General features: G+C 42.7%; 1 protein-coding gene across 1 annotated transcript in view; it reads right to left on the reverse strand.

The window, feature by feature from the left end:
• ZFHX3 (zinc finger homeobox 3) overlaps window positions 1-24489 on the reverse strand; it is a 465985-nt gene that overhangs the window by 6924 nt on the left and 434572 nt on the right. The window contains exon 9 of the mRNA XM_069635510.1: window positions 12597-18191. Coding sequence (XP_069491611.1) covers window positions 12597-18191 — 5595 coding nt within the window. The remainder of the gene's footprint in view (window positions 1-12596; window positions 18192-24489) is intronic.

Below are 24489 nucleotides of genomic sequence, written 5' to 3' on the forward strand. Positions count from 1 at the left end.
TTTTAACATTATAGAATTACATTTGGCTCAATAGTGCGCCTATATGTGACAAAGAGGTATGCAAAAATTCTATAATTTGGAAGGTTACAGATGTCATATGCAGTGTACACACCTGGGATATTGTTTTCATAAAAGACATGTCGAACACATATTTGTTTTTTGCTGAAATCATAAATAATGCTACATTATAATAATTACCAGAAGAATTCTTGGTTTACTGGCATAGTGTGCGTTTATGTGAATGATTGTACCCAGTGTCCAATATTTAGGGTCTGTGACAGTGCCCCACTGAGTTGTTAATGGGCAGCTCTGGGGACAGTACTGAAGATTATTTTGTTTCAACATGCAGGGACAATTACTAAGGATTTCCAAATCATCAGATTCAATTGTAGAATTTCTACTCTTAAATAGTTTTAAATGATGCTGAGTTGAACCTTTGCTTTTCCAAAGCATCGGCGTCCAGGCTTTTTCCCTCTGTGCATTGCATGTCTTTAGGAAATGTCTACACCCTAAACATAAGAATAATGGACCCATGGACATGTCTTGTCTCAGTCCCGCATTGATAGATTTAACTGCTGTATGTTCTAGTCAGCGGTTCCAGACATCTGATAGTGTTTGTTCCTCCTTTTGTTGTAAGCTATCTTGTCCCAAACTCCCTGACTTAATTTACCAGTGGCCGAGGTAGGATACCTCGGCTCACAGTACATTTTTAAAAGGTATCAATATTGGATTACATTGTTGCAGATGCCCTGTCATCATATTTTGGAGTGGCTAATAATACACCTGTTTTGGTAAAGTATGCCAGGGATGGTTGGTAAGGGCTTTTTGGCTACCAGTCAGCTACACAAAGTTCTTGATGTGTGGTTGTTACAGAATGGATTGGTGTGGAGGAGTGCTTCAGTTATCACCGTGGCTTGATGTCACCTTTAAATAGATTTTTAGACTTATGGTTCAATGTTAAAGCAGAGGTCAGCTCAAATGGAATTAATAGTACCTTGGAAGAGGAGAAAACAGTTGATCTCTCAAGTGTATGCAACTGCAGAGAATACATTCACAGGAACATCAATTTGTCTAAATGCCAGAGTAATTTAAAAGCGCTGTAAAGATCACATGGGTCACACATGAATCTTTGTTACCAACATCACATGACCTTTAACCCCAATGATATCACAGAAGTAATACAAGAAGCACAAATAATTACAAAAGCAGACAAACAGCTACTTAAGTTAGCATTCACTTGTTTACTGGGTTGTTGCCTTGGTATGCCATAGATGCAGGGAATCACCCAGCAAGGCATCAGTGGCCAGGGGTACAGCCGCCTTTTGCAAATAAAGTTTCACATGGTAATTGTATCCATCGTATACTAGTTATAGCTTCAAGCGCTACACTAAATAAAAAATCACGTACCCAGGCGCAACCAAAATAGGCCAAGTGCAGCCTCCTATATATAGGCTATTCTAGCTTAGGCCTAACATGGTATGGATGGTCATCACGTGGAAGGCTCATTCTCACATGCCTCTGTGGCTCTTAGGAAACTACATTTACTTTCTGTCGCTGGTGCTGCTCCTTTGACCTCTGAGCCAATGGCTGCAAAGGCAGTGCTGGGCCTTCCAAGGGAGTGAACCAGCGGCAACAGTTCCCAACTATGTTGACACCTAACTGACATCCCTAGAACCTCAGCTTAAATGTATCCCTGTGAACAGGCAGCTTGAGATTGTTGAGAGTTGGCAATAATGAAAGAGGACTACAATATTAGCTCAGAAGCGTATCACCTATCAACCTGCTATTCCAGCAGCCCACCATAATACAATGTATCATTCCATCCTTTGCAAGGGAATAGAAGGCATGCTAACCACAATTCTGACACTAATATCAACCTATAACTAACCTCAAAAATCATGTAAAAGGAGTTCACCTGCTATTGCGGCAGTGAACCAAACTCCCTTTTCATAATCATCAGTCCAGCTTCAGATCTGCCAAAAGTAGGGAAACACTGGTACCCCATAACAAGGAGTAATGCCAAAATGACTTAACCAAAATTAGTCTGCAGCCTGGATACCTCTTGACCTACCTGCGTCTTCAGAAATGGTGAATCCCACAACTCTTTTACATTGGCTTCAGTTCAGTATGTGTATAGTGAACAATTCATGCAGTGCTAGCCATCACTCTTTGTAACCAATTATTATAGGTGAATGCCAGGCAATTCACTGGAGTGCCTTGAAACAACATGAGGTGCATACCACAGAGTTTGGTACTCTGACTGCAGTTTATTTATTACATATTTTTATGATATAAATGCAGCACAGGTCTGTTTGTTGGGTCAACACAAGATTTCCTTTCAGATGAATTCCGGTGACACGCAAATACATTTCAGCATAAACAGACTTAGATTCGTAGGGCAATATCATGCTTGACAGAAATTAAAATAAATCTGCCTTTTAGCTGGCTCCCATTTAGACCGCGAGGGAGCAGAGTGTCACAGAAGACATACTGCGCAAGCTCCACCCCCTCGAGAAGATTCTACCTCTCGATTTAGACTTAACCTGGACCTATATATGTGAACTGTTATAACAGAGTATAGATAAAAATATTGAGCAACTACAACTGGTCCAGAACTGAAAGGAATCTATTACTGACCCCTAAAAGCATAAGGTTTGCTCACCCTACATTCCTAAATAAGTTATTTGGGCACTACACCCTACCACGGAATCGTAATTCAGTAAAAAGAGCAATAATTCGGCCTTAAAAAATCAAAGAAAAGTGCAATTGTGATAAGAGTCTTGAGTCAATGTGCACAAAAACCTTGAACATCTTGGCCTGTGATATAAAACTCCAACAGGTTGCAAGGGAATGAATGCTGCACTATTGTGCCTAGCCTTCCATCTCTTGGAGAAAACTGTATAGAATGCCCTAATATCCAATCTCGGATTCACTTTGCCTCTTGGGATAATTAAACTGGGATAGATGTTCAAAAAGCATCTGCAATGCGACCTTAGCTGTGATTGTCTGTACTTTTCATGCGTCTTCCAACAATTTCCCTGCCCTAGCCTCCTTACCTTCCACTCTTATGCCTTTACTATAGCCCTGGGTCTTGGCTTATGCAGTGTGTGGTGTGGTTTAAAACATCAATAAGTAAACAACATAACCTAATGAAATATCAAAGTGAGATAGAGATAATGCTTAATGGTCAATGCACAGGCATGGAAGTTCCTAGATCATTCTAGTCATTAGGGTGAATATTTAAGCTGTAGTTCCAAGGGTATTGGAACACAGAGGAAGTTATAGGCCAGGGGCGGGGTTGGTTGATCATGATGTGAAGATATCAATAACAACCTAAGAGTGTAATTTCCATTGGAGAATACTGATAACTGATATTGTGAATCATAACTTTGAATTTGAGTTCGAAACACAATACCCTGGCAAAGAAATGTAAACTGATTGTTTTGGCTTTCCCGGTGATGATGGCGGTTTAGTTCTTTGAAAAGAATAATAAAAGGAAAATTGATATCGTTTTAGGATATGATGTGCTCATTTGCACACTCAATTTGTTTTTTTAATTCTGTTGTTTGACTCAGTGTCAGTTGAAATTAAGTTGCATATCCAAGCAGGTATTTTTGCATCTACAAAACGTTTGAAAGATACCTTTTCAGTGTGTGAGTTCTTCCTGTGTTATGTGAGAATGTATCCTGGCAATAGCAGACTTTTGTCCAAATATTATTTTTTTCTCATCTATTCTCAGATTTCTTCTGTCACAGGGTAGAGAGACAGCTAAAGCGCCTTTAAGATTCTCTGTGAGTCTGCCCTGGTAGTTATTGGCCAGCTGTTGGCTGATGTAATTTCATGATTTAGACAATATACAGTGGCCTGGTTTATAATGTTTTAAGCTAAAGACAACTCTGACAACAATAGGTTTAACAGACATGCACACACATCCCCTGATTAAGAATTAATTCACTGGGGGTAGTAAGGCATGACCAACCTGTCAGATAGTCTTGACAGTGATCTCCCTTTAAACCCCAAACCCCCATCTCAATAAAGCTTTTTCTGAATTTTTTAAACTTTCCTTTTGAAACGTACATTATTTTTACAGAGTGTGAACAGTCATATATAGTTGGGGTATTGACAGAAATTACAAATATTTTTATTGTATAGTGATTTGCGTTAGTCTTTCTCAACTTTCTAATAAGTATAGTCAATCATTTGAGTGTAGCATATACATCACATAGCCAATGCAAGGTTACCTTTCCCCACTCTTCTCTGCTGTCTGGTTGTCTCTTGCCTCTGGTCTTTTACATATTTCCCTTAATGGGTGCCAAATGCCCATGGGTTGGTTCTGCGTAGGCAATAATGAACAATTTTGTCTTTGATTTGCTTCAAATTATGATTGTTTCTGCAGCCAGGTTTCCAATGTAGGTGGTGGGGCTCTATACTACATTTTGGCCACCAAAGATCTTGCCACCATGGACATCATGCCAAGGAATTGGCGTAACAGCATCCCATCTACTGCAAAACAGGCTATGCAACCATATTCGTGGTGTAGGTGGGAAGCTACCTTCAACAATTTTATTCGTCACTAACCATGTGATTCCAAATGTTCTCAATAGGCAGACATTGCCATGGTAAATGTAGGAAGCTTGTGTTTGCGTGATTGCATCAAAGGCACAGTGATGGTTCCACTGGCAGATAAGCATGCCGTTTAGCCGGTGTGGTATGATTGGTGAAAATATTTCAAATGGATTTGCCTGTATCTTCTATCTACTATTCAATGATATTTCAGGCATCTACTCTTCCACTTCTGGTCTGTGAAATGGATGCCTAGCAAAGCTTCCTATCAATGTCACACTCTATCTGGTGGCCATTCTTTAAAGGTCTTAAGTTAATCATCTTGTATAATCTGGATGCCTTTTTTATATGTTGTTGGTGCTACCATGTATTGGGCTATTGGAGATGTTGACAGTTCCTTTGGCGTGAATGTTGCTTCAATGTGTGTCTCAATCTAAAATACATGAATATAGTTATGGTGGTCATCTCTCCCCTGCTTTTCTGTTTTTCTAGTGTAATCGGGTTACTGTCTAAATACAAATCTTTCATTTTGGTGTTACCAAGGTTTTCAAAGTAGAGCTGGACTAGTCTGCCAAATGTTAATTTGATCCCAATTGTAGCATCAATGGAGAAAGTCTAGGAGTAGAGGAACTTCTCACCCCTAAGTATTGCTATCTTCCTCAAGGCATTCCATGTCGTGTTTAATGTCTGGACTTCCTTTTGCTGGATCTGCTGTTGCCCCAAAGTATGGATGACAACATAGCTGGCTATGTTGCTGCTTTTTCAATTCTTTTCAATTGTTACATGTGGCAATTAGTGGGCGATGTAAACCACCATGTAGGATATTGTGCTTGTGCAGCTAAGTAGTAAGAGTATATTTCAGGAAGGTCGAGCCATCCCATTTCGTAGGGCTTTGTAAGGGTCTCATATGATATACGCGGTGGTACTTTTCAGTTGATCCCGGAAAGACCTCTGCAGTATTACTGGGGCATTATTATAGATATATAATAGTGTCTGGACATTGCCCATTATTGCCAGGGATATCTTAGCAGCCTGAGAAAGGGTAGTGTTACTCGTTTGTTGACCCTGGAGTCTATTGTGTTTAGTATCAACATAGTTTTTTTATATAATGTGGTGACATCAGTGCACATGTTAATCCCCAGGTATTGCATTCCCTCTGCGTTCCATCTAAAATCACTGTGTGTGTCCCAACGGGGCATGCTTGGAGTTAGTGGTAGTAGTTCAGATTTTCCACAATTAATTCTCAGGCCTAACAATTTGCCATATTTATTATTATCTTCTACTACTGGCAGTAGATCATGCTGAGGATGCTTTATATATTATAGTTTATAGCATGCTATCAGCATATAGGGACAATATATTCAATGAGGATATAGTTGTACCCCTCTGTATTTATAGAATTCCCTTATGTAGCTTGCTAGGGCAAAGAAAAAGGGAGAAAGGAGACATATCTGTCTAGTGCCTTGAGGTATTATTTCCAGGTGCCTTCTGTTTGTCAATACTGTTGCTCTAGGCGAGCTATATAATTATCTTTTCCATTTTATACAGTGTAGTCCCATCTCCTCAATACTTCAAATAAAAAAAGGGCATTTGACAGAATCAAGCGCCTTTTCCGCATCCAAAGTGGCAAGTGGCAACCACTGCCAGGATCTCTGAGTCGATATTATATGTTCACTTAAAGAATCTCCTTAAATTGTTCTGTGTGGGCTGGCCTGGGACAAAGTCTGCTTGGTCATTCAGTACGAGAGATGCCGCAGTGTTCCAGATATAATTTTGAGGTGGGAGTATTTTACTCCCTATTGAGAGTAAATGTGATTTTAAGAGAGTAAAAATGACTTTTTTCCTTTGCAAGAGCGTAAAATGTATGTGACATCCAGGCGACGTGTGCAAAAACTGTATGGAAATCATTACTATGCAGCAGCTTTTTGCATTGTGACAGAATACACCTTTCATTATTTCTCTAAGGTCTGGTCATCCTATCTCTCCTGTATACATTTAAATGTTGAAACCACAAAAACCTAGCCAATTACATAGTAAAGAAAGCAAGAATTGTATTGTGTGTTTTGAGGTTCGATAGCAGAATTGTTTTTGATGTTTAATGAAAGCCCTAATTTCTTGGAGCTATTACTACTTAATGGTATGCCAATGTTATGATACAACAGTGCAGAGAGGCAAGGACTCCATGCTAAATTCTATATCTAATCTCATGATCAAATAGTTATTTTATATAGCGCTTTTGGCAAAGTGCTGTACATAGAACATATTTATCACAATTATCACTAAACCGAAGTCGGTACTCCTTTATCGACCTTGAAAGGATGAGTTGGCCTTACTGGGATTCGAACCTGCAACCTACAGATCACGAACAGATTGCAGCTACGATTGCTCAATTGGGTGAGCTACCTTATTGGCTAACAACCTTCAGAGGTCAGTTAATTGGGTATCAATTGAGGTATAATAATCACATTGTCTAGATGTTGGATGAACCATGTATGAAGCGCTACATAAAGTTAAACACCTATCTGGATTATCACAGGGACAGGTTTAGCTGAGTTTCTATTTCAATTACAAGTGTAACTTTCATTTGTTTGTTTTTTAACTGCGCTTGCAATACTGGTTTGCTTTCACTTGAAAGAAAGCATAATTTATTACAAGATATTAATTCTCAATTCCAACTTAGTTTTCCATTTTATTAATTTTACAATCCTAAAATGGTAGGAAAATAAATATTCACAGTGCTTCTGTTTGCTCCATGAGCAGCAACACAGCAGAAGCTGAATGGAATTAAACCATTCCTTTTATCACATTGTGCAGTTTCTATTTTTGAAAGACTTCAGAGAAGTCCATTCTGTTTCAGAAGCTTTTATCCATGGCTTGCAGTTAGATCCATGTAGATAAAAATCAAAAATCAAAAAAAGCCTTCTGGTTTCTATCAAGTAACATGACCTTTGCATTACCCTCTGCTCTAAACTTGTGTGTAAATGTACACATGAAAGTAATAAAGCTGTCGTATTTACAGTCATATTTACAAGATTCATGCGTAAAAAGGCCTGGTACGCACTTTATCTGGAGGCCTGGGTGGCATCATAGGAAGTAAATGGTTTGCCAGTATTTTATTTTCAGTGTTCATAAGTGATAGGGGTCTGTAAGAAAAGCATGTGGAGGGTACTTTATTTGGCTTTAGCAGCACAATTATTAATGTACAAGTGGATTCTGGTAGTTGTAGTTGCTTTCTCTTGAACTATTTTAAGCCTGCTAATTTCTCTAACAGTAGAACCTTCCCTCTACATTAATTATTTTTTTATGTAGTTTGTACTGTAGAGATCAGTGTATATATGTAGCAGCCACTCCTCTTGCATTGGTGAAGTATGCCGATCCGTACCTATGCATTACCCACCCCTCGGCTGCGGGCAGACATTTGTGCATAGGTGAGTTTCCTGCAACATGAATACAGTTGCTTTGGTGTTGTTTCGCGTATAGTGTAATCTGCCTAACCTGTTGCTATTTCTAATACACCTAGTGTTCCAGGTTAATACTTTCAATTTAGAATCCATTACTTGTGTAGTGTTGTGGTATGTGTTTTAGGTCTTCCGCTTCACCTGTGGGAGTTATTAACATGTGAAATAGTTGGATTCCTGCGGTCGCTCCGCTGGCTCGGACTGAAATGTGGTGCTCACACTCTATAGCAAATATTCAACATCAGGACTTATAATGCTCTCCCCTTCAACACCAGCCAGCAACCATAACTTACTGGAAATACCCCAGCTGAAGTCAATGTAATCATTCCTGAAGCTTGGCCACAGCAGCAGCTCCCTTCTGTGTTTTCTATGTCCCGTACCAGTATTGGTTCTGACTGTTGAATTTCAATTTACTTCGGATGGTCCCAGTACATTAGTGTTTAAGAGCTCCATTATGTATAGTTGTTGTTCATATGTCTTCCTGAGGTGGAGTAGAGGTGCAGGAGTACCACACCCACTGTTAAGGTCTATTGCAAATGACATGCTGATTTATTTATTTTTAAGAATGTTTTTTTCTGCTGTTCATTACTTTTTTAACTTAGTCAGGTACAGCATAGCATATTGGATATCATGTTTGCGCAGTAAGTTTTCCATCACTTGGAATGTTTTCCTTGTTTCCTGGACTTGTGGGCTGAAGTCTGAGAAGATCCGTAATGTCATTGATCCATACCTCAATGTCTTTCTCTCGTGCAGCTTTGAGCAGTACGTTCCAGTCCTTATAGTTGAGGATGCACACTATTACTGGTCTCGCAGGGGCCCCTGGTGGTGATTTTGGGCAGAGAGACTGGTGTGCTTACTCCACCAGGAAGTATTGATAATCTGCTGAGTTTATCCAGAATGTCAAGCAGCAGTTTTTCACCAAATTTTTCCATCTTCTCTATTGCAGTAGATGCTGGCAGCTGAACAATTTTAATGTTATTACAGCAAGAACATCCTTCTAGGTTCTCGTATTTGTTAATAACTTTCTTCATCTGTGCTTGGACTAGTATCAACTTGCAGATTTGTCATTTGGTCTTCCGTATTGCTGATGCGTTTTTCCACATCTCTCATTCAGTTGCACCGTTTTTCAATTTGTATAGATTCAGATCTCTACTTTGCTAGTTAATCTATCAATCTGATAGTATCCATGCTGTCTTTTAATGACATTCGTGTCTGGTTCTGTGCTTATTGTTTAAGAGCAGTGGTACTATGTTGAGTCTAGCTTACAAATACGTTGGTGTAACTTGCCCCTTTATTCCAGGTTTGCCAAGATTCTGCGGAGCGTAATTATCTTGTGCTTGTTTCTTTGGATTGTACATTTAACTGTGTCCTACTTATCGCTAGGATGAACTCTTAATAAGTATCTCGGTGGGCAATGCTTAAACGCATTTCTTTCCCACAGCTTCGGCAGGTATCAGCCAATATAATTCACATCTAGTCTCATTAGGTTTTTTAAAATATTTGTACCCCCACGAAAATGTTTTGCTTCACTACTCTAGTTTTTAATCCTCTACTCCAATGTGTAGAACTTTATATGGCGCAGGATGTTTAAGGGATCTGAGACTGTTTTCTACAGTTTATTTATGATTGCCATCCTCCCCCGACTTTCACATAACACTGTTATGTGCGCAAATTTCACAAGCCACTTTCTGGTGTTTACCAGGGTGAAGTGGGAGTATAGTGGGTGTACATTTTTGCTTCATGAGCTGTTGGAGATAGGGTGGTACACACCATCTTGTGAGTTCCAGCTTCTCAGCAGTAACCTTTCTGAATGTCTCAGGACCCAGCCAAAACATTCACTGGAAAGGTGCTCATGTGGCGGACAGCGCATCCTCTCCAGTGAGGGCCTCAGACAGGCACTGTAAAATCTGGAATAATGTCCCTGGGGGACGGGGGTATATGATACACCAGAAAAGGGATAGGTACCACTTCTCCAGGTCTTACAAAATAGCCCCATGGAAGACATAGAACACCTATCAGGCAGAGTGGAAGACAGCAATCTCTTGGTGGTAATGAGACCACACAAGGATTACCAAACTAATCTCATGGAGTGGTGAATCCAATACCAGTCTCGGGAGGATAGCTAAGGGGCAGCGTGCTCGTCTTGGAAGCAAGACGGCATGAAGCAACACAGGCTCGAACCCTGGGTCCGCACTTAGAAACCTCTGGGTATTAAGCGCGTTATAAATAACCTATCATATCATACTTGGGTGAACCACAATGCTGTCTCTGTATAGGCCGATTTGTGGGCTATCCGATCTCCAACCTGGTAGAGGGAGCAGTCATCGGTCAGGACTTTTCAACTTGTCCCAGCACTGTTCATCTTGGTGAACCACGCCCGGATTGGCGTTCCCACATCCAGGTTACCCTCATAGCTCCCATCTGACAGGGGACTCACTCACATTCTGCAGGGAGGTGGATCGTCATATTTCGGTCTTCCCCCTGTAACAGAATCTCTGAGTGGCCCTCCCTCTCATTTCTACGCCAGGGTTTAGCTGCAGTACTTGCCCTCTAAAGTTGGTGGCTCAGTGGTTAGCTGCCATTAGCCACATGTCTGCATAGTCCTCTGTGGATTTTGCCACGCCGTTCTCTACTTTGTATAAGTATTTGTTACATTTATAGAGTCTTCATGGTGCATCAGTGAGTCATTTCCCGTAATATTGTTGTCCTGGGGAATTAGGTTAGATGTTTTAGGTTCTGTAGGTTATTGTGGGTCCGTCACATGAGCTCCTAAAATGCAGTTTTCTTGCTGTGTGCGCACAGGGACCCTCCTTATTCAGATTTTGACCATTCCAGGGTGAAGTGGGGGTATAGTGGGTGTATACTTTTGCTTTATGAGCTGTTGGAGATCGGGTGGTACACACCATCTTGTGTGTTCCAGCTTCTCAGCAGTAACCTTTCTGAATGTCTCAGGACCCAGCCACAAAATTCACTGGAAAGGTGCTCATGCTATGGACAGCGCATCCTCTCCAGTGATGGCCTCAGACAGGCACTGTAAAATCTGTAATATTGTCCCTGGGGGACAGGGGGTATGATACACCAGAAAAGAGATAGCTACCACCTCTCAAGGTCTTACAAAATAGTCCCATGGAAGACATAGAACACCTATCAGGCAGAGTGGAAGACGGCAAACTCTTGTGGTAATGAGCCCACACAAGGATTACCAAATAGATGTTATGGAGTGGTGGCTCCAATACCGGGATACAAAAAAAAACACCTCTAGGGGTGGTGAAGGCACATACAGATTATGTATGATACGAATCGTTGATAGTGATTGTTACAAAGGGTTTTAAGATTTTCTGGGGTTTATAAACTCATGTGTGAATTACAAGATTAATGTTTGGGATGTACAACCCTTACAGGGATTAACAGATGCAACTCTAGGATTCGAAGTTTCTGGGGAATTTGGGGCGAGGGGCTCATTAAGGATGTGGATATCATGAAGCTCAGTGTGTGGTGGGGTAGATAGATATGATGGAGGTGACAGAGGAAACCTCACAAAGGGAAACAAAGCCTCATTTTACAACGTGTGCTGTGTTAAAGTGAGGCATAAATGTTATGCCTCCATTTAAAGCTCCAGCCCATTTTCCTTCTGACACAAGGTGGAGATAAGATCTCGGCTGTGTTCATCTCCTCCACCTTTTGTGATATTTTCATGCAGTCATAAAACGAATGGATTCATATAGAATCCACCTTCCTTTTGAGACATGAGACAAGTTCCTTAGGGATCCATTAGTAAAAGCTGTCGGCAAAGCATAATTTGCAGGCAGCATTTACTTATCCATGTGACATAGGGGAAAATGAAAGAGTACTAGCAAGTTTCCCTCGCTTTTACTCTTTCATTTTCCTCTCTGCTTCATGGACATTTTAAAATAACTTGTAGGGGATCCCCCAGTACAAAAGTGCTAAAGTTGGTGGTATCCTGCATCAAATTTACATTTATTATAAAATGAGGATGTCAGTGTTCTGAAATGGTGCAAAGAGGTACATAGGATCCAATGAGCCTATTTGATTTTATGGTTAATTTGGATAACCATACTGTTCTTCTCAGTTTAAAAGCACCCCCTATAAATGCTGCTAATACTACTCAAATCAAGATAGAAATTATTTAGAATAGCAAATTCTATATCACTCGCTTACCTATTGCCCTTCTGCCTCAATCTGCTGCTCGATCTGCACCTGTACGTTCTAAAGTGTGTTACTGGTGTGTACAATGGGGATAAAGTATCACTAAAGAGAGCTGCACTGTTCTCTCCTTGTATAGATTCCACAAATATACAGAAAAGGATACTACACATGGAATGAGTAAAAGTAAGTGAAGAAATTCATTTATTCGACCCACCCACAAGACATTCTTGACACAAATAAATATTACATTGATAAGGAAGACCATTGGGGCATTCTCATATAAAACCCCTTGAACACCACAGTGCCATAGAATGAACACAATAAGCTATTAAAACTTAAACATTAAGTTCCCATTGTAGTAGACATCACTTCCGACTGACTAATGACACTGGCAGCGCCAGCACTCACCTGTGTTAGATGGCGTGAATCCTGGTAGGGACGGGCTGCTGAGGCCTGGCAGCAGGACCGGAGGGATGCCCTGAAGTGCTGGGTAAGTGGCCGGGAGGTTAAGCGCTTGCAAAGAGGTGCTATCAAACATGCCCTGCTGCTGGGTTCCCAGTCCAAGCACCTCATTTGCTTTCTTGATGCGGTCCAGCTCCTGTTGAGCCATCAGCTGGCGAACAGTCGCTGGATCAAAGTATTCCTTCTCTTTGTCCAACTGGCTTCCAATGGCATCTTTAACTTTGGAGATATGCTGTAGAGAGAAGATATGGTCACGCACAGACAACCGTGCACTGTACTTTATGTTGCACAAAGTACACTCAGTTTTGGGTCCCTCGTAGCTTGTTTGGTTTATGCCGAAGTGCTTGGCCATGCTCAGCTTGGACTTCTTATCCTTTGCTCTGGCATTCTGGAACCAGACTTGAACGACTCTCTTTGGCAGTCCTATGTCATTGCCCAGCACCTCACATTCTAACATTGTAGGTGTCCTGTAGTCATTAAAGCATGATTTTAGAACTTTTAGCTGGAGGTTGGACATCTGAGTGCGGAACCGTTTCTGCCCAGGTCGATCCCCGCTGTCCCCTGACCGACCTGCGGAACCACTGGCACCAGGGCTGGGTGAACAGGGGTCAGCAAGGCTGGAGGTTTCACTGTAGTCCACAATGGCCTCATTCTCATAATCCTTACTGTAATAGCTGGGTGCTGGGCTGACCAAGCCAGATGATAGCTGGTCTTCATACTCTGACACTGCCATCAAGTTAGACTTTGGTAAACCTTCACCGGAGGCAGACATAGATTTGGTTTCAGTTACATTTCCTGTTGTGCTGTCATTGTCTGCATTTCCCTCATCTCCGGTTGTGGTATCTGTGATCGCAGTGTTCACCGAAGAACAGTCGTCATTGTCCAGCTTTGTTTGTTCGAAGCTCAAATGGACTGAAGACATGGAGGGGCTTTCAAATTCTTCCATCCCTTCCACTTTGATTGAGGAAGGGCTAAGTAGTGTTCTGGGTGACAGCTCCATGGATTTACTGACTGGGGAGAGAGGGATGCACTGGTTATCACTGCTGTTTGAAGGTAGATGGTGAAAGTTGGCCCCATCAAAGAGTTCCCCCTTTATCTGAAGACCACCGTCACAGTCTAAGAGCATTGCAGAAAGTGTCAGGTTGTATCCAGCCCTTTTGGCCTCGTGCCAGTGACGGGACCGGATGTGAGCCTCTAAAGCAGTCTTAGCTTTGAACAGAGCTCTACAAAAGGGACACCTCCTGTGAGCCTGTGCAGGCCCCATTGCCCGAAATTGCCCCTTTCTTTCACGTGCTCGAGTATTCTGAAACCAAACCTGCACCACACGTTTTTTCAAGCCCACTTCATGAGCAATGTGGTCCAACATTTTGCGTGTGGGGTTAGAGTCCAGGAGGTACTTTTGGTATAGAATCTCAAGCTGCTCTGGGGTAATGGTGGTCCTCAGACGCTTATCTCTCTGGGGCTCATCCCCACCAGTTCCGCTATCATTTTCCCCAGGGCTCGCATTTGCCTTTTCCTCTAGTTTCCTTTTAAGAGTGTTCATGGTAGATGTTGGGGTCGAGGGAGAAGTAGCTGAGCTTGTAGGAACTTGAGGTAACGATCCAGACAGCAACTGGCTTGCTAGGAGTGGGTTACTAGGGTCAAAGAGCATGAATGACATATCAAGGGGCCTGTCTATGAATTGTGGGTGCATGAATTGGTTCTGTGCACTTAGGAAGTGAAGTTGCTGATGCTCCTGCCAATGATCAAATGAAGGAAATGCAAGCTTGCATTGGTCACATTGGTATGGAATCAACTGAGGAGGCAGATTTGCAAGTTGTTGTGGACTTGATGTGTGGAGGGGCTTGAGGGGGAGATGGGATGGACTAGGGCTCAACTGAGGTACAGGACATTGCGTAGGTTGTTGCTGCTGTGATGAGCTTGGAGAGGGTAGCGGAGGACATTTTTCTTGGGTTGATGTTGCCTTCAATTCAGAGTGCTCTTGTGGCAGTGGCTCGGGCAGCTGTGGTTGAGGCTCTTGCTTTGGTTGCACTGGCTGTTCTTGGGTTTGGTTTGACTGTGTCGTTGAAGAGTCAAACTGCTTTGGTTTCTCATCTGTAGCTTCTACTTTGGAACTGTATGCAAGGGCTTCATCCACTTCTGCCATGTGCTGGAGGAAAGTGGCGCAGGCTGTGTTTGAGGAAGATGGGGTAGGGGTGCTGAATGACTGTGAAGGCATGGGTGTACTGCAGGATGAGCTTGATGGTGTCAATAGTTCGGTGGCATCCATTGAGTCTTCATTTTGACTGTCATCCATCAGGTCCTCATCCTCATCTTTGTAGCATAGCTTTTTCTGGTGCTTAATGAGGTCGAAAATGCGCTGAAAAACTAGGCTGCACTTTTTGCACTGATAGTTCAAGTTGCTAGTTCGAATGTACCGGTCATTTGTCAGCTCACGCCGCTCCCCTTCTTTACCATCCCCCTGGTTTTCGTAGTTCTTCCTAGCTTTCTGACGGGCATTTTGGAACCAAACCACAATAACTCTAGTAGGGAGATTCAGCAGACTAGACAGCTGCTCAAATTCATCATCCTTTGGATAGGCGTTTGCATCAAAAAAGTCCTGCAGGACTCGGAGTTGGTAATCCGTAAACCGAGTCCGAGAGGAACGCTTGCTACCCCAATATTCGTGCTGTTTTTGGGGCTCAGGAGATGGTGGCTTGGAGTCAATCTTCATCTCCTCCAAACTGGTGATAGGAGGGTTGCTGAAATTATATGGGGAATCCTTGTTACGCTGTCGCTCCTTGAACAGAGTGTTACGGAACCAGTGCTTGATCACTTTTTGGGGCAAACCAGACTTATCAGCCATTTCTTTGATCTGCTCTTCACTGGGTGAATTGTTAATATCAAAATACTGGCGAAGAACTCTGAGCTGGTCATCAGTGATCCTAGTGCGCGGCCTCTTGTTTTGCTGCTGTTGAAGGAGGCTAGGATTGAGCTGATGTTGGTACAATTGGGCTAAATCCGCCGGCAGAGAATCCACGGACCCCAGTTGCCCTGGCAAGCTTTGCAGGGGCATAGTTTGCATCATAAGTGGTGAGAAAATGGGCAACTCCATGGACATCGAAAGCTGGGTTAGTGGCACAGATGTCTGGGCTGGAGACACTATGGGAGGGGTTATAGATGGTGCAGAAATAGGAATAGTGGTTGTAGAAATAGGCTGAGGAGTTGCTGGAGGTGGAGGAGGTGGAGGAAGTGGCGGTGGTGGGGGTGGTGGCGGAGGCTCTGGTGTTAGCGGCCTTAGTGGGTATAGTTTATCATAGTGCTCTCGATACTGTTTGGCAAACTCCTCCAGCTGCTTGAAGGAGAAGTAGTGCTGGTGTACATGCTCTTGGTGGCTCTTGAGGATTAAGATGTTGGAGAAGAGCTTACCACATGTACTGCATTCCAGCTTCTCCAAGCAGTCTCCAGACTCACTCTTTCCATTCTTCTTCTGCCCCTTCTGCTTATTCTCATTATATTGAATTACTAACTCAAAGCCAAAGTTTTCTAGCAACGCTTTTGTGGCATTGCCTCTTGCGTCTGATGTGATCCGGGGCGGGGGCAGTGAGGACTCTGAACTTGCTGCTACTGTCAGTTCATTCTTATCTTTTGGCTTGATGGTATCCATGGGAGGCTCCCTGCTGGCAGAGTTGTCTTCGCTTCGCTCTGCATAGTCCCTCTCCTTTTGTGACTCCTTGATGCTTTCTTTGATTTTGTTTTTTTTCTCTGATTGCTGAGGTGTGTGCAACAGGGATGGGTGAGCCTGAGACAGGGACATTTGAGCCTGCTGCTGTTGGTGAAAGAGTTGCTGATGGCTCTGCTGGGGAAGTTGAGCCTTTAGGTCTTCCATCATACTGGAGCTAGAACCAGTCAGTGTCAGAGTCCCACTTGTCATGGGCATGCTCACCTCTGGGCTGAACTGGAATTCTGCGCTTGGGATGTAAAATGGGAAAAGCAAATGTTGCTGCTGTTGCAGTTGCATGAGGGTCTCTGTGGTCATTGGGAAGTGGGGCAATAGGGATGGGTTGAAAAGCTGGGACTGCAATATGGCAGCTTGCTGCTGCAGTTCGTGTTGGAGATGTGCCTGTACCTGAGCTTGGGCCTGGGCTAGAGATTGGGCTTGTTGTTGCAGCTGGTGCTGCTGTAATTGTTGCTGCTGTAACTGATGCTGCTGTAATTGCTGCTGCTGTAACTGCTGCAGTTGTTGCTGTTGCAATTGCTGCTGCTGCAACTGCTGTTGTAACTGCTGCTGCTGTAACTGCTGCTGCTGTTGTTGTTGCTGCTGCTGCTGTTGCTGTTGTTGCTGCTGCCTTGATGCAATCATATCTGCCAGTTTCTTGCGATTTACCTCTTTCGGTTCAGATGGGGAGTGGATGCTTGGGCTTACAGTATTTCCATGAGCCACAATCCCTGTTGTCTCAGAGGGGGCCTGGTTCAGAACACTGGTGCTTGTTGGAGCTGAACTGGTGCTGCTTGTGCTGGTAGGAGTGATGGTAGCACTGGTACTCACTGGACTGGGTGTCGAAGATCCTAGGCAGGTGTTGTTGCCACTATTACCAGTGCCACTGTGGTTCACATTGCTACTACTTCCACCAGCGGCCTCCAGCTTGGCTGCTCGAGCCTTGGTCTGGTGCAGCACAGACCTCATGTGGATCTCCAAGGTGGAGCTCTGGCTATAAGCTACGCAGCATGTGTTGCATTTGAAGGGCTTGTTGTCTGGACTGCTTGTGGGCTCAGGCTGTCCAGTGGCTGACTCCTGCAGCGCCCTTTTCAACTTATGCAGATGTGAAACAGAGTTGTAATGCACCAGCAGAATATTTTTCTGAGTGAAGGACTCTTTGCAAACAGTGCACTTGTATGGCCGAGAAGGGTCCAGAAATTTCTCCATGGTGAAGTTGGGACCTTTCCTGAATGGTAGGGCTCTTTTGGGCTCAGTGCTCGAGTCTTCTGGCACGGACCCTGCATCACTTCCAGCAGGGCTTTGCTTATCATCAAGATCACTCTCCTCCTCCTTCTCCTCTTCCATAACCATTGTATGATCTTCAGCCAAGGTGTTGTCCCCCATGGTAAGGATGTCCCCGTTCACCAGAAGTCCACTGTACAGCTGTTGGATATCGGCTTCACTCAGCTCAAGGTGGCTAGTTTCCAGATGTTTCTTCAGAGCCTGAAACGTACGGAAGCTACGTTGGCAAAGGCAGCACATAGTAGCTGCACGAATAACATGATACTGCGAGTGTAGCTGCAACTTCTCAATCGTCTTAAAAGCCAGGCTGCATTGGTTGCAGCGGTACTTGTAGACATGCCGATCAGACACTGGAAGCTGTGGGCGCACTGTGTGGACCTCGTTGAAGTGCACCTGGAGAGATGCTGACGTTTTGAAAACCTGGTTGCACCCTTTCTTCCAACAGAGGAAGCCAGAATCCTCTCGTGCTGAGCTCTGTTCAGAAGGAGCTGCTGGGGTGTCCCCACCATGATCTGCTTCTTCCATTGCTAAGGTGGTCTTTGTCTTCTCATCAGAGGACTCTGAAGGTAGAACCAGAACAGAAAGCAAAGTTCAGAACTGAGATGTGCAAAACAGTCAATAATAGCTTTTATGTGGCAATAATATCGTATGTTTTAGCCCTAGCTACACTCAGGCTGTTCCCAAAGCAGTTCCTCACTCAAAACCCTGTTCTTTCGACCCTTCAAATTAGCTATCCTGAAGGAACAGCCCTAATCTTGGTATTTATTTAAAACATGTTAATACATTCTTTATTCGGAGCATACAGTTTTAAAACAAGTTAAAACCTTACACAGTTTCTTCTAATACCATATTTCATAAAATAAAATTCATATCAAAAAGAAAACAATTACATCAAACATCAGAGTTAAACCATTGTTATAACCATTATTAAAATATCAGTTAAAACCAAAACATTTCAAACCTAAATGTACTCTTTCATTCCATTTCCATTGGGCCCTTGCTCCTCCCTTGCACGAAATTGATACAAAGGTTTACTCAGGTGATACAGGAGCTTGGACCAGCATATGTTCCAAATAACCATTGCTGCACAGCATCCATAACCATTTGCACATTTTATTAAACTAACCTCTCGTTGGTTAGTCAATGCTTGGTATTCTAAGAGGAGGTGTTGAATGGTTTCCCTCGCTATGTGACAGAGTCTACATTTATCAGACTGTCCATCTTCTTTTCTCCATCTAGCATTGGTTGCCCTAGTTGGCAGGATGTCCAGTCTGAATCTTAAGTAATACCCCACCTTCCATGACGGACATTTACACAAACACTGCGCACATCCTCCCAATCTTTTATGGCCCCAACTTAGGTTTTGATATCTCTCGTAAGAACCTACCTTAGTGCAGCTTCTACACCAGTCCGCTCTCCAGGCTTTTTGTTTAGACCTTGAGGGACCATTTATGAGAGTTCCGTCTAGATCCCATTCCTCCAGTGTACTAACTGTGCAGTCCACCAATATATTGTTTAGAGGAATCTCACCTCCATTAAAATCTGCCAACAGTGTAAAAGGAGGGGGATTTTTTAACTTGTGGCATAACAAGATTCTATTTCCAGACGATATGGTCTTCCAATGATAGGAGGCCCAACTCATACCTAATAACACTGATTGGGCCTTAGGGAGCCCTAGCACTTTTTTTTCCAAATAAACCCCTCAAGGTGTCAGAGGTCTTTGCTTATGAGGCTGTGATGGATTTCAGCCCCATAAGTAAACATAGGCACAATCTTTGTTTTATAAACCTTTAGGAGTGGAATGATTGAACATTTTCCAAACCTAAAGTTACGATTTCTCATCTGGGAAACTGCCATTGAGGCATTTCTATAAAATCCCTCCATTAAATGTTTCTTATTAGGAGTGGCCCGATTATCATAGCCCAGATATTTCAAGCTATCTACCTCTACCAACTCACCCCGCCGCCCCCACACACCACAGCCACAGAGATGTTTTCTTTGATTGCTTCCTTGCTGTCAGGGTTATTAGATGGGTTTTCCTTGAATTAATGGTTATGTTATTTTCTGTACAATACTTTTCCAATTTGTTCAGCATAAAACATAATGATGTCAGCCTAAGTTACCCATTGAATACTTATTCCCAGACCCTTAGGGGCGACAAAGGATGCTGATTTAGTATACGCGCCGAAATGCGCCAGATATGCATTAAATAAAAAAGGCCCCAATATGCATCCTTGTCGAACTCTCTTGGTCTTAATTTTAGACAACAACACTCCCTCAATGTTCATCCTGACCCTAAAGGTAGATTGTTCATAGAGTTGAATCAGTGGGGCTAAAAGGCCCTCTGGGGGACCCCAATCCAAAAGCTTCCTCCATAAATTATTCCTGTTTACCCTATCGAAAGCTAGGGATAGGTCTACTGAGAGTGCAAATACTTCCTTGTAAACCCCTTCCAACGCAAGGCGCTGGATATGATTTAGAACCCAGCCAGTGACATTTGTTCCCACGTCTTTCTTGGTAGTTTTCTACAAAACTCAAATAACTTACTGAATTAGTGAGCTGCAGTGAAAGATAGTAAAATAAACTCCTGTATCTGTTGGATCAATCATTAAAGAAAGGTCACGTCATGGTCCTTGTCTCTGGCCACTTAGGTTTTACAATGATTGCATTGCCTAGTGTCTAGTGCCGCGTTCACCTTCCATTGACAGCAGCTGCATGTGGAGAATCCATAAAAAAAGATCAAAGAAAATGATTTCCCAATATATCTTTAATGACAAAATAAGCTTGCCATTCCCATACCAACACTGCCAATGGAAGAGTCGTGGTGGGAGATGATGCAGCCATGGGATGGGAGAGTTCTGTGATGTTGTGATTGAGGTGCCAGGATAGGTTGGGGCGAGGGGTACATGGCAGGCTCAAAGTAGTTATATGGGTAAGGACAGCTAGGCACCAAATTCATTCACTTAAAGCAGGGGTCTGCAACCTTTTATTCTCCAGATGTTTTTGGTAGCCAGCAAAGTTAATGTTGAGAAATAAGTTGCAGACACATGATTTAAACTATCTACCAGATGGGGGAATTTTGCACTGTGCATCTATAAAAGTACACTAGTTGACACACAAATACTTACTGATCAAAACACAGTCAATGAGGTATCCGCGTTGAAATATTTAACCCGGTATTGGTGTTGTTGATAGTTGTGTTAGGGATGCGACTAGGGATCTAAACTGAAATCTCCTTCAAAGTTGCTCGAAACTGTGCCATAAAAAGCCAATTCATCTAAAAATATATGATTTCAAGACCTGCTTTTTTGCTAAAAGCAGGTGATTTGACAAAAGATAGTGTCCACTTCTAAGGCCAAAGAAAGCTTTGTTTTAAAAAAATCAGCTGTTTAAGGCTGTGCCTGGAGCATTATACAGTATTTAATGCACGCAGTCCTCCATATGTGATCCTTCTAAGTCCCTTGCTGTGATTTTAAAGATGAGAACATAACCTCAATTCGAGTTAGGTTCCATTTAATGCCCTCTGCTTGGCAACATATGCACAATCATGGAACTGTATTTCAAACCGTAAATGTAATAGCGCACTGCACTCACTGAATCTTTGCTGTGAGGTGCATTTTCTACCAATAGCATTGCCTTACATGATACGCCCCATGCCCTCAGGGATTGTTTCAACCTCAGTGTTACTGCAGGTGCTCTCTGTAATTGAATTTAATGTGCATCGTATTCTGCTGGGCTAGAGCGCTCCTACTCGTTACAGAGGTAGCTCCCCACCGATGCAAAGCTTCTGCTAGCACGACCTATCTGGGAGGGCACTTCAGATCCTGCACCTCCATATCGTAACATTGCCACAGCATGCCACATTTCAATATTAATGAGACCGTGTGAAGCGGTAGACTACTGAGGCTCTCGCATGGCGGCTTTTGATGTCCGAAACAGGAATTTCCATTTAAAATAATGAGCTTTTCTCAAAGAGCCTTAGTTATGTTTTACTCAGGTGTGTGTGTATTTGTTTGCCCACTTGTGTCGGTAATTGGTTGGTGTGTCATTATGTTTGATACATGCGTGTGTGCAAACCTTCTCCCTTGAAATGGTAGAATCCATGTGAGATCTTCACAAGTATAACAATATTGGGATGGATGTGTTTGGGGATATTCCCCATTTAACCTGATTGACATTTTTGTGAAATTCCTCCTCTTTACCGCACACATATAGATGGTAAGTTAGGGTACATTATATAGAAAGGGGAGTGTAAGGGAGGGGTACAGGGATTCCCCCCGTTTTTGCGATAAAATCAGCTAAATGAATTCGCGGAATGTTCATAGATCCTCTTTGGGTTTGGTTTTAGTGCATTTCTCTTTGTGTATAATTGAGTCATTTCTGAAGAAGGCAGGAGCGGCGACTATTTTGGGCTGTTGATGGGCTGCTCTGCCCTTTTTTCAATTCCCTTCTCAGCCACTACCTTGAGTGTGATGTAGATGTGGTGCAGAAAATGGGCACGTAAAAAGCAGCAACATACTTTTCATTACTGCAGTTCTCACCAATGGCAATTCTGGCCGCCTCACTCTCGGGCCATGTGAAAAAGGACAGTTTGTGTGGGGAGAGGATGCAGATGATCTTTGCAGGTGAGGATCCCAACATAGTCAATCATTGTGATGATACATTTTTCTCAAAACATATTCTCATGTGTTTGGTTTCATTGTAACAGAACACCAGACTATGTTATTAAACAAAGAAACAAGACATGTCACCAGATAAAAAAGGCTCTGAATCACGGTATCAGAGAAGATGAACCCAATCCGGCCAGTCAACATTAAGTCTTGATGAGACCCTGCACTTTTAGCAGACTGCTTAAATGTGTTTTCCATAAGAAACAGCAGGCCCCAAGAGAGATTGTCAATGAAGAAATGAAGTTTCCAAAGAAGAAACGCATTATCTGGTTAGCCTTCCAACAAGATAACGTACAGAGACAAGGATCCAGGGACAATGATCAATTCAAGATGGGATTATCAATGAGGAGACTTCACCTGAAAATGATGATCTTATGGGCAAAGTGCTAAACCACCAGATTGCAAAGTTTAGTGATGTATTTCACAAAAGTGCCACTGTTGCCCTAAGGATCTTTGGCATTGGTTGCCAATACCAGTACAGTGTCTGGAAATGGGTGTGCAAGAGGCGGGTCATCATGAGAGTTTGATCTTAAAGAAGTACTTTGCTATAAGTATTAAAGACGCATATTACCAGAGGGCAAGCCAGGGAAGGATGGAATGAAGGAAGGCTGGCGGGAAGGAAGAAAGAAGGAAAAAAGAAAGAGCAAAAGAAAGAGAGAATGAAAACACAAAAGAAAAAAGGATGAAAAACCAAAATAAAAGAACAAACGAAAGAACAAAAGAAAGAAAGAAAATGAAATGTACTGTGTGTCACATCCAGTTGTATGTTCTATAGCTTCATTTTTTGCCACTGCGAATAAGGGCCAGCACGTTCAAGCACGCAAAGACCTAATGGCTAAGAAACAAGACTGGCTGATAATTACTCTGATGCAGTGGGGCTTGGTGCCAGTTTTGAGGATAAGAAGCAAGAAAGGAAATAAAAACAGAAGAACGGAAAGGTGAAAGCAATGAACTCAGGAGTAAGACTGGACTGAATTATTATTCCAAATCCCGAATCGCCATCATTTTTACCATATTCAGGATCTGCTGAAATTCACAAGCTTTTAAGTGATTTGGGTAAACGACTTTGGCCAAGTAGATTCAGCTGGCTTTATAAAGGCAAGCTGTTGGTCCTCTTCAGGGGTCCCTGGGAATCTTTCAGAGTGGGAGGAGTGTAGCGTGGACTGTTGTCTGTTGCAATTTTAGAGATGGCACATTTTACCTTCATTTTTAGGTATTTCTTTTTGGACTTTGAAACAGAACATTGTTGCATATTGTGCATGTAATATCATAGGAGAAAATGTGGGTATTGTGACTTTAGGCAGTGCGCTAAAGAACATTGTTTTGTGCGTTATTTGAGGGGGCCCCTTAATACGTGTCAGCTTACTGAGATCAGTGGGAAGAAAAACATTGCCTGCCTTTGTACTAGGTATAAAAACTGGTTGTGAGTACATAAGCACTCAACTAGAACAGTCAACTGGCAGTTTTACTATGTTCTTAGAAAGAAAGACAGCAAGGTATTTTGGAGGATGTTGAGAGAGTGCCATCATAAGCAGAGTAAAAAAGAAGTCAACCCGATTAGGGAGGGGGACTGGGTTGCACATGTGTAAACCCTCGGTATTGGAACCCTCCGCTTTAAGCCCAGTCGTTTCCAGGGCTAAATATGATTCTTTGTTGAGTATAGAAAATATTTATGAGAAAATCCTTGAAGAGCCCCAGGCCCGCATGGGCTTTCTAACCTAGTCCTGAAGAGAGAGATCCGGTTCTTTGGTCAGTTTTACTTCATAAACTATTTAGGAAGGCCATAATAAGTGGGGAAATAGCAGAATCCTGGAGAAAGTCTATTTTAATTCCTGTTTACAAGAAAGGCCCCAGGGAAGATCTAACTAATTATAGAATGCTTGACATGCTGGATGCCATGGGCAAGCTATTCTGCAATTACTTACATGGGGAACTTCTTGTATATGAGAAGGAAAAGTAGCTCCTATCAGAGTAACAGGAACGCTTTAGGAAGCGCATGAGCACGGTTCACTAATTGTGTACTGTGGGAAGGCAGGGACATATCTGGGCATGTCATCATTGCTGGGGTATATAAAGTTACATTGTGCACAAGAATGGGACCATCATTATATAGTATAGCCCCAGGAGCCAACAAACTTTCAGCTGCATGCTGGCACTGCCCAGAACTGGGAGTTGTTTCAGTTCATTA

The sequence above is a fragment of the Ambystoma mexicanum genome, chromosome 1q (genome assembly GCF_040938575.1).
Source record: "Ambystoma mexicanum isolate Mex_15411 chromosome 1q, UKY_AmexF1_1, whole genome shotgun sequence".
Taxonomy (NCBI): Eukaryota; Metazoa; Chordata; class Amphibia; order Caudata; family Ambystomatidae; genus Ambystoma; species Ambystoma mexicanum.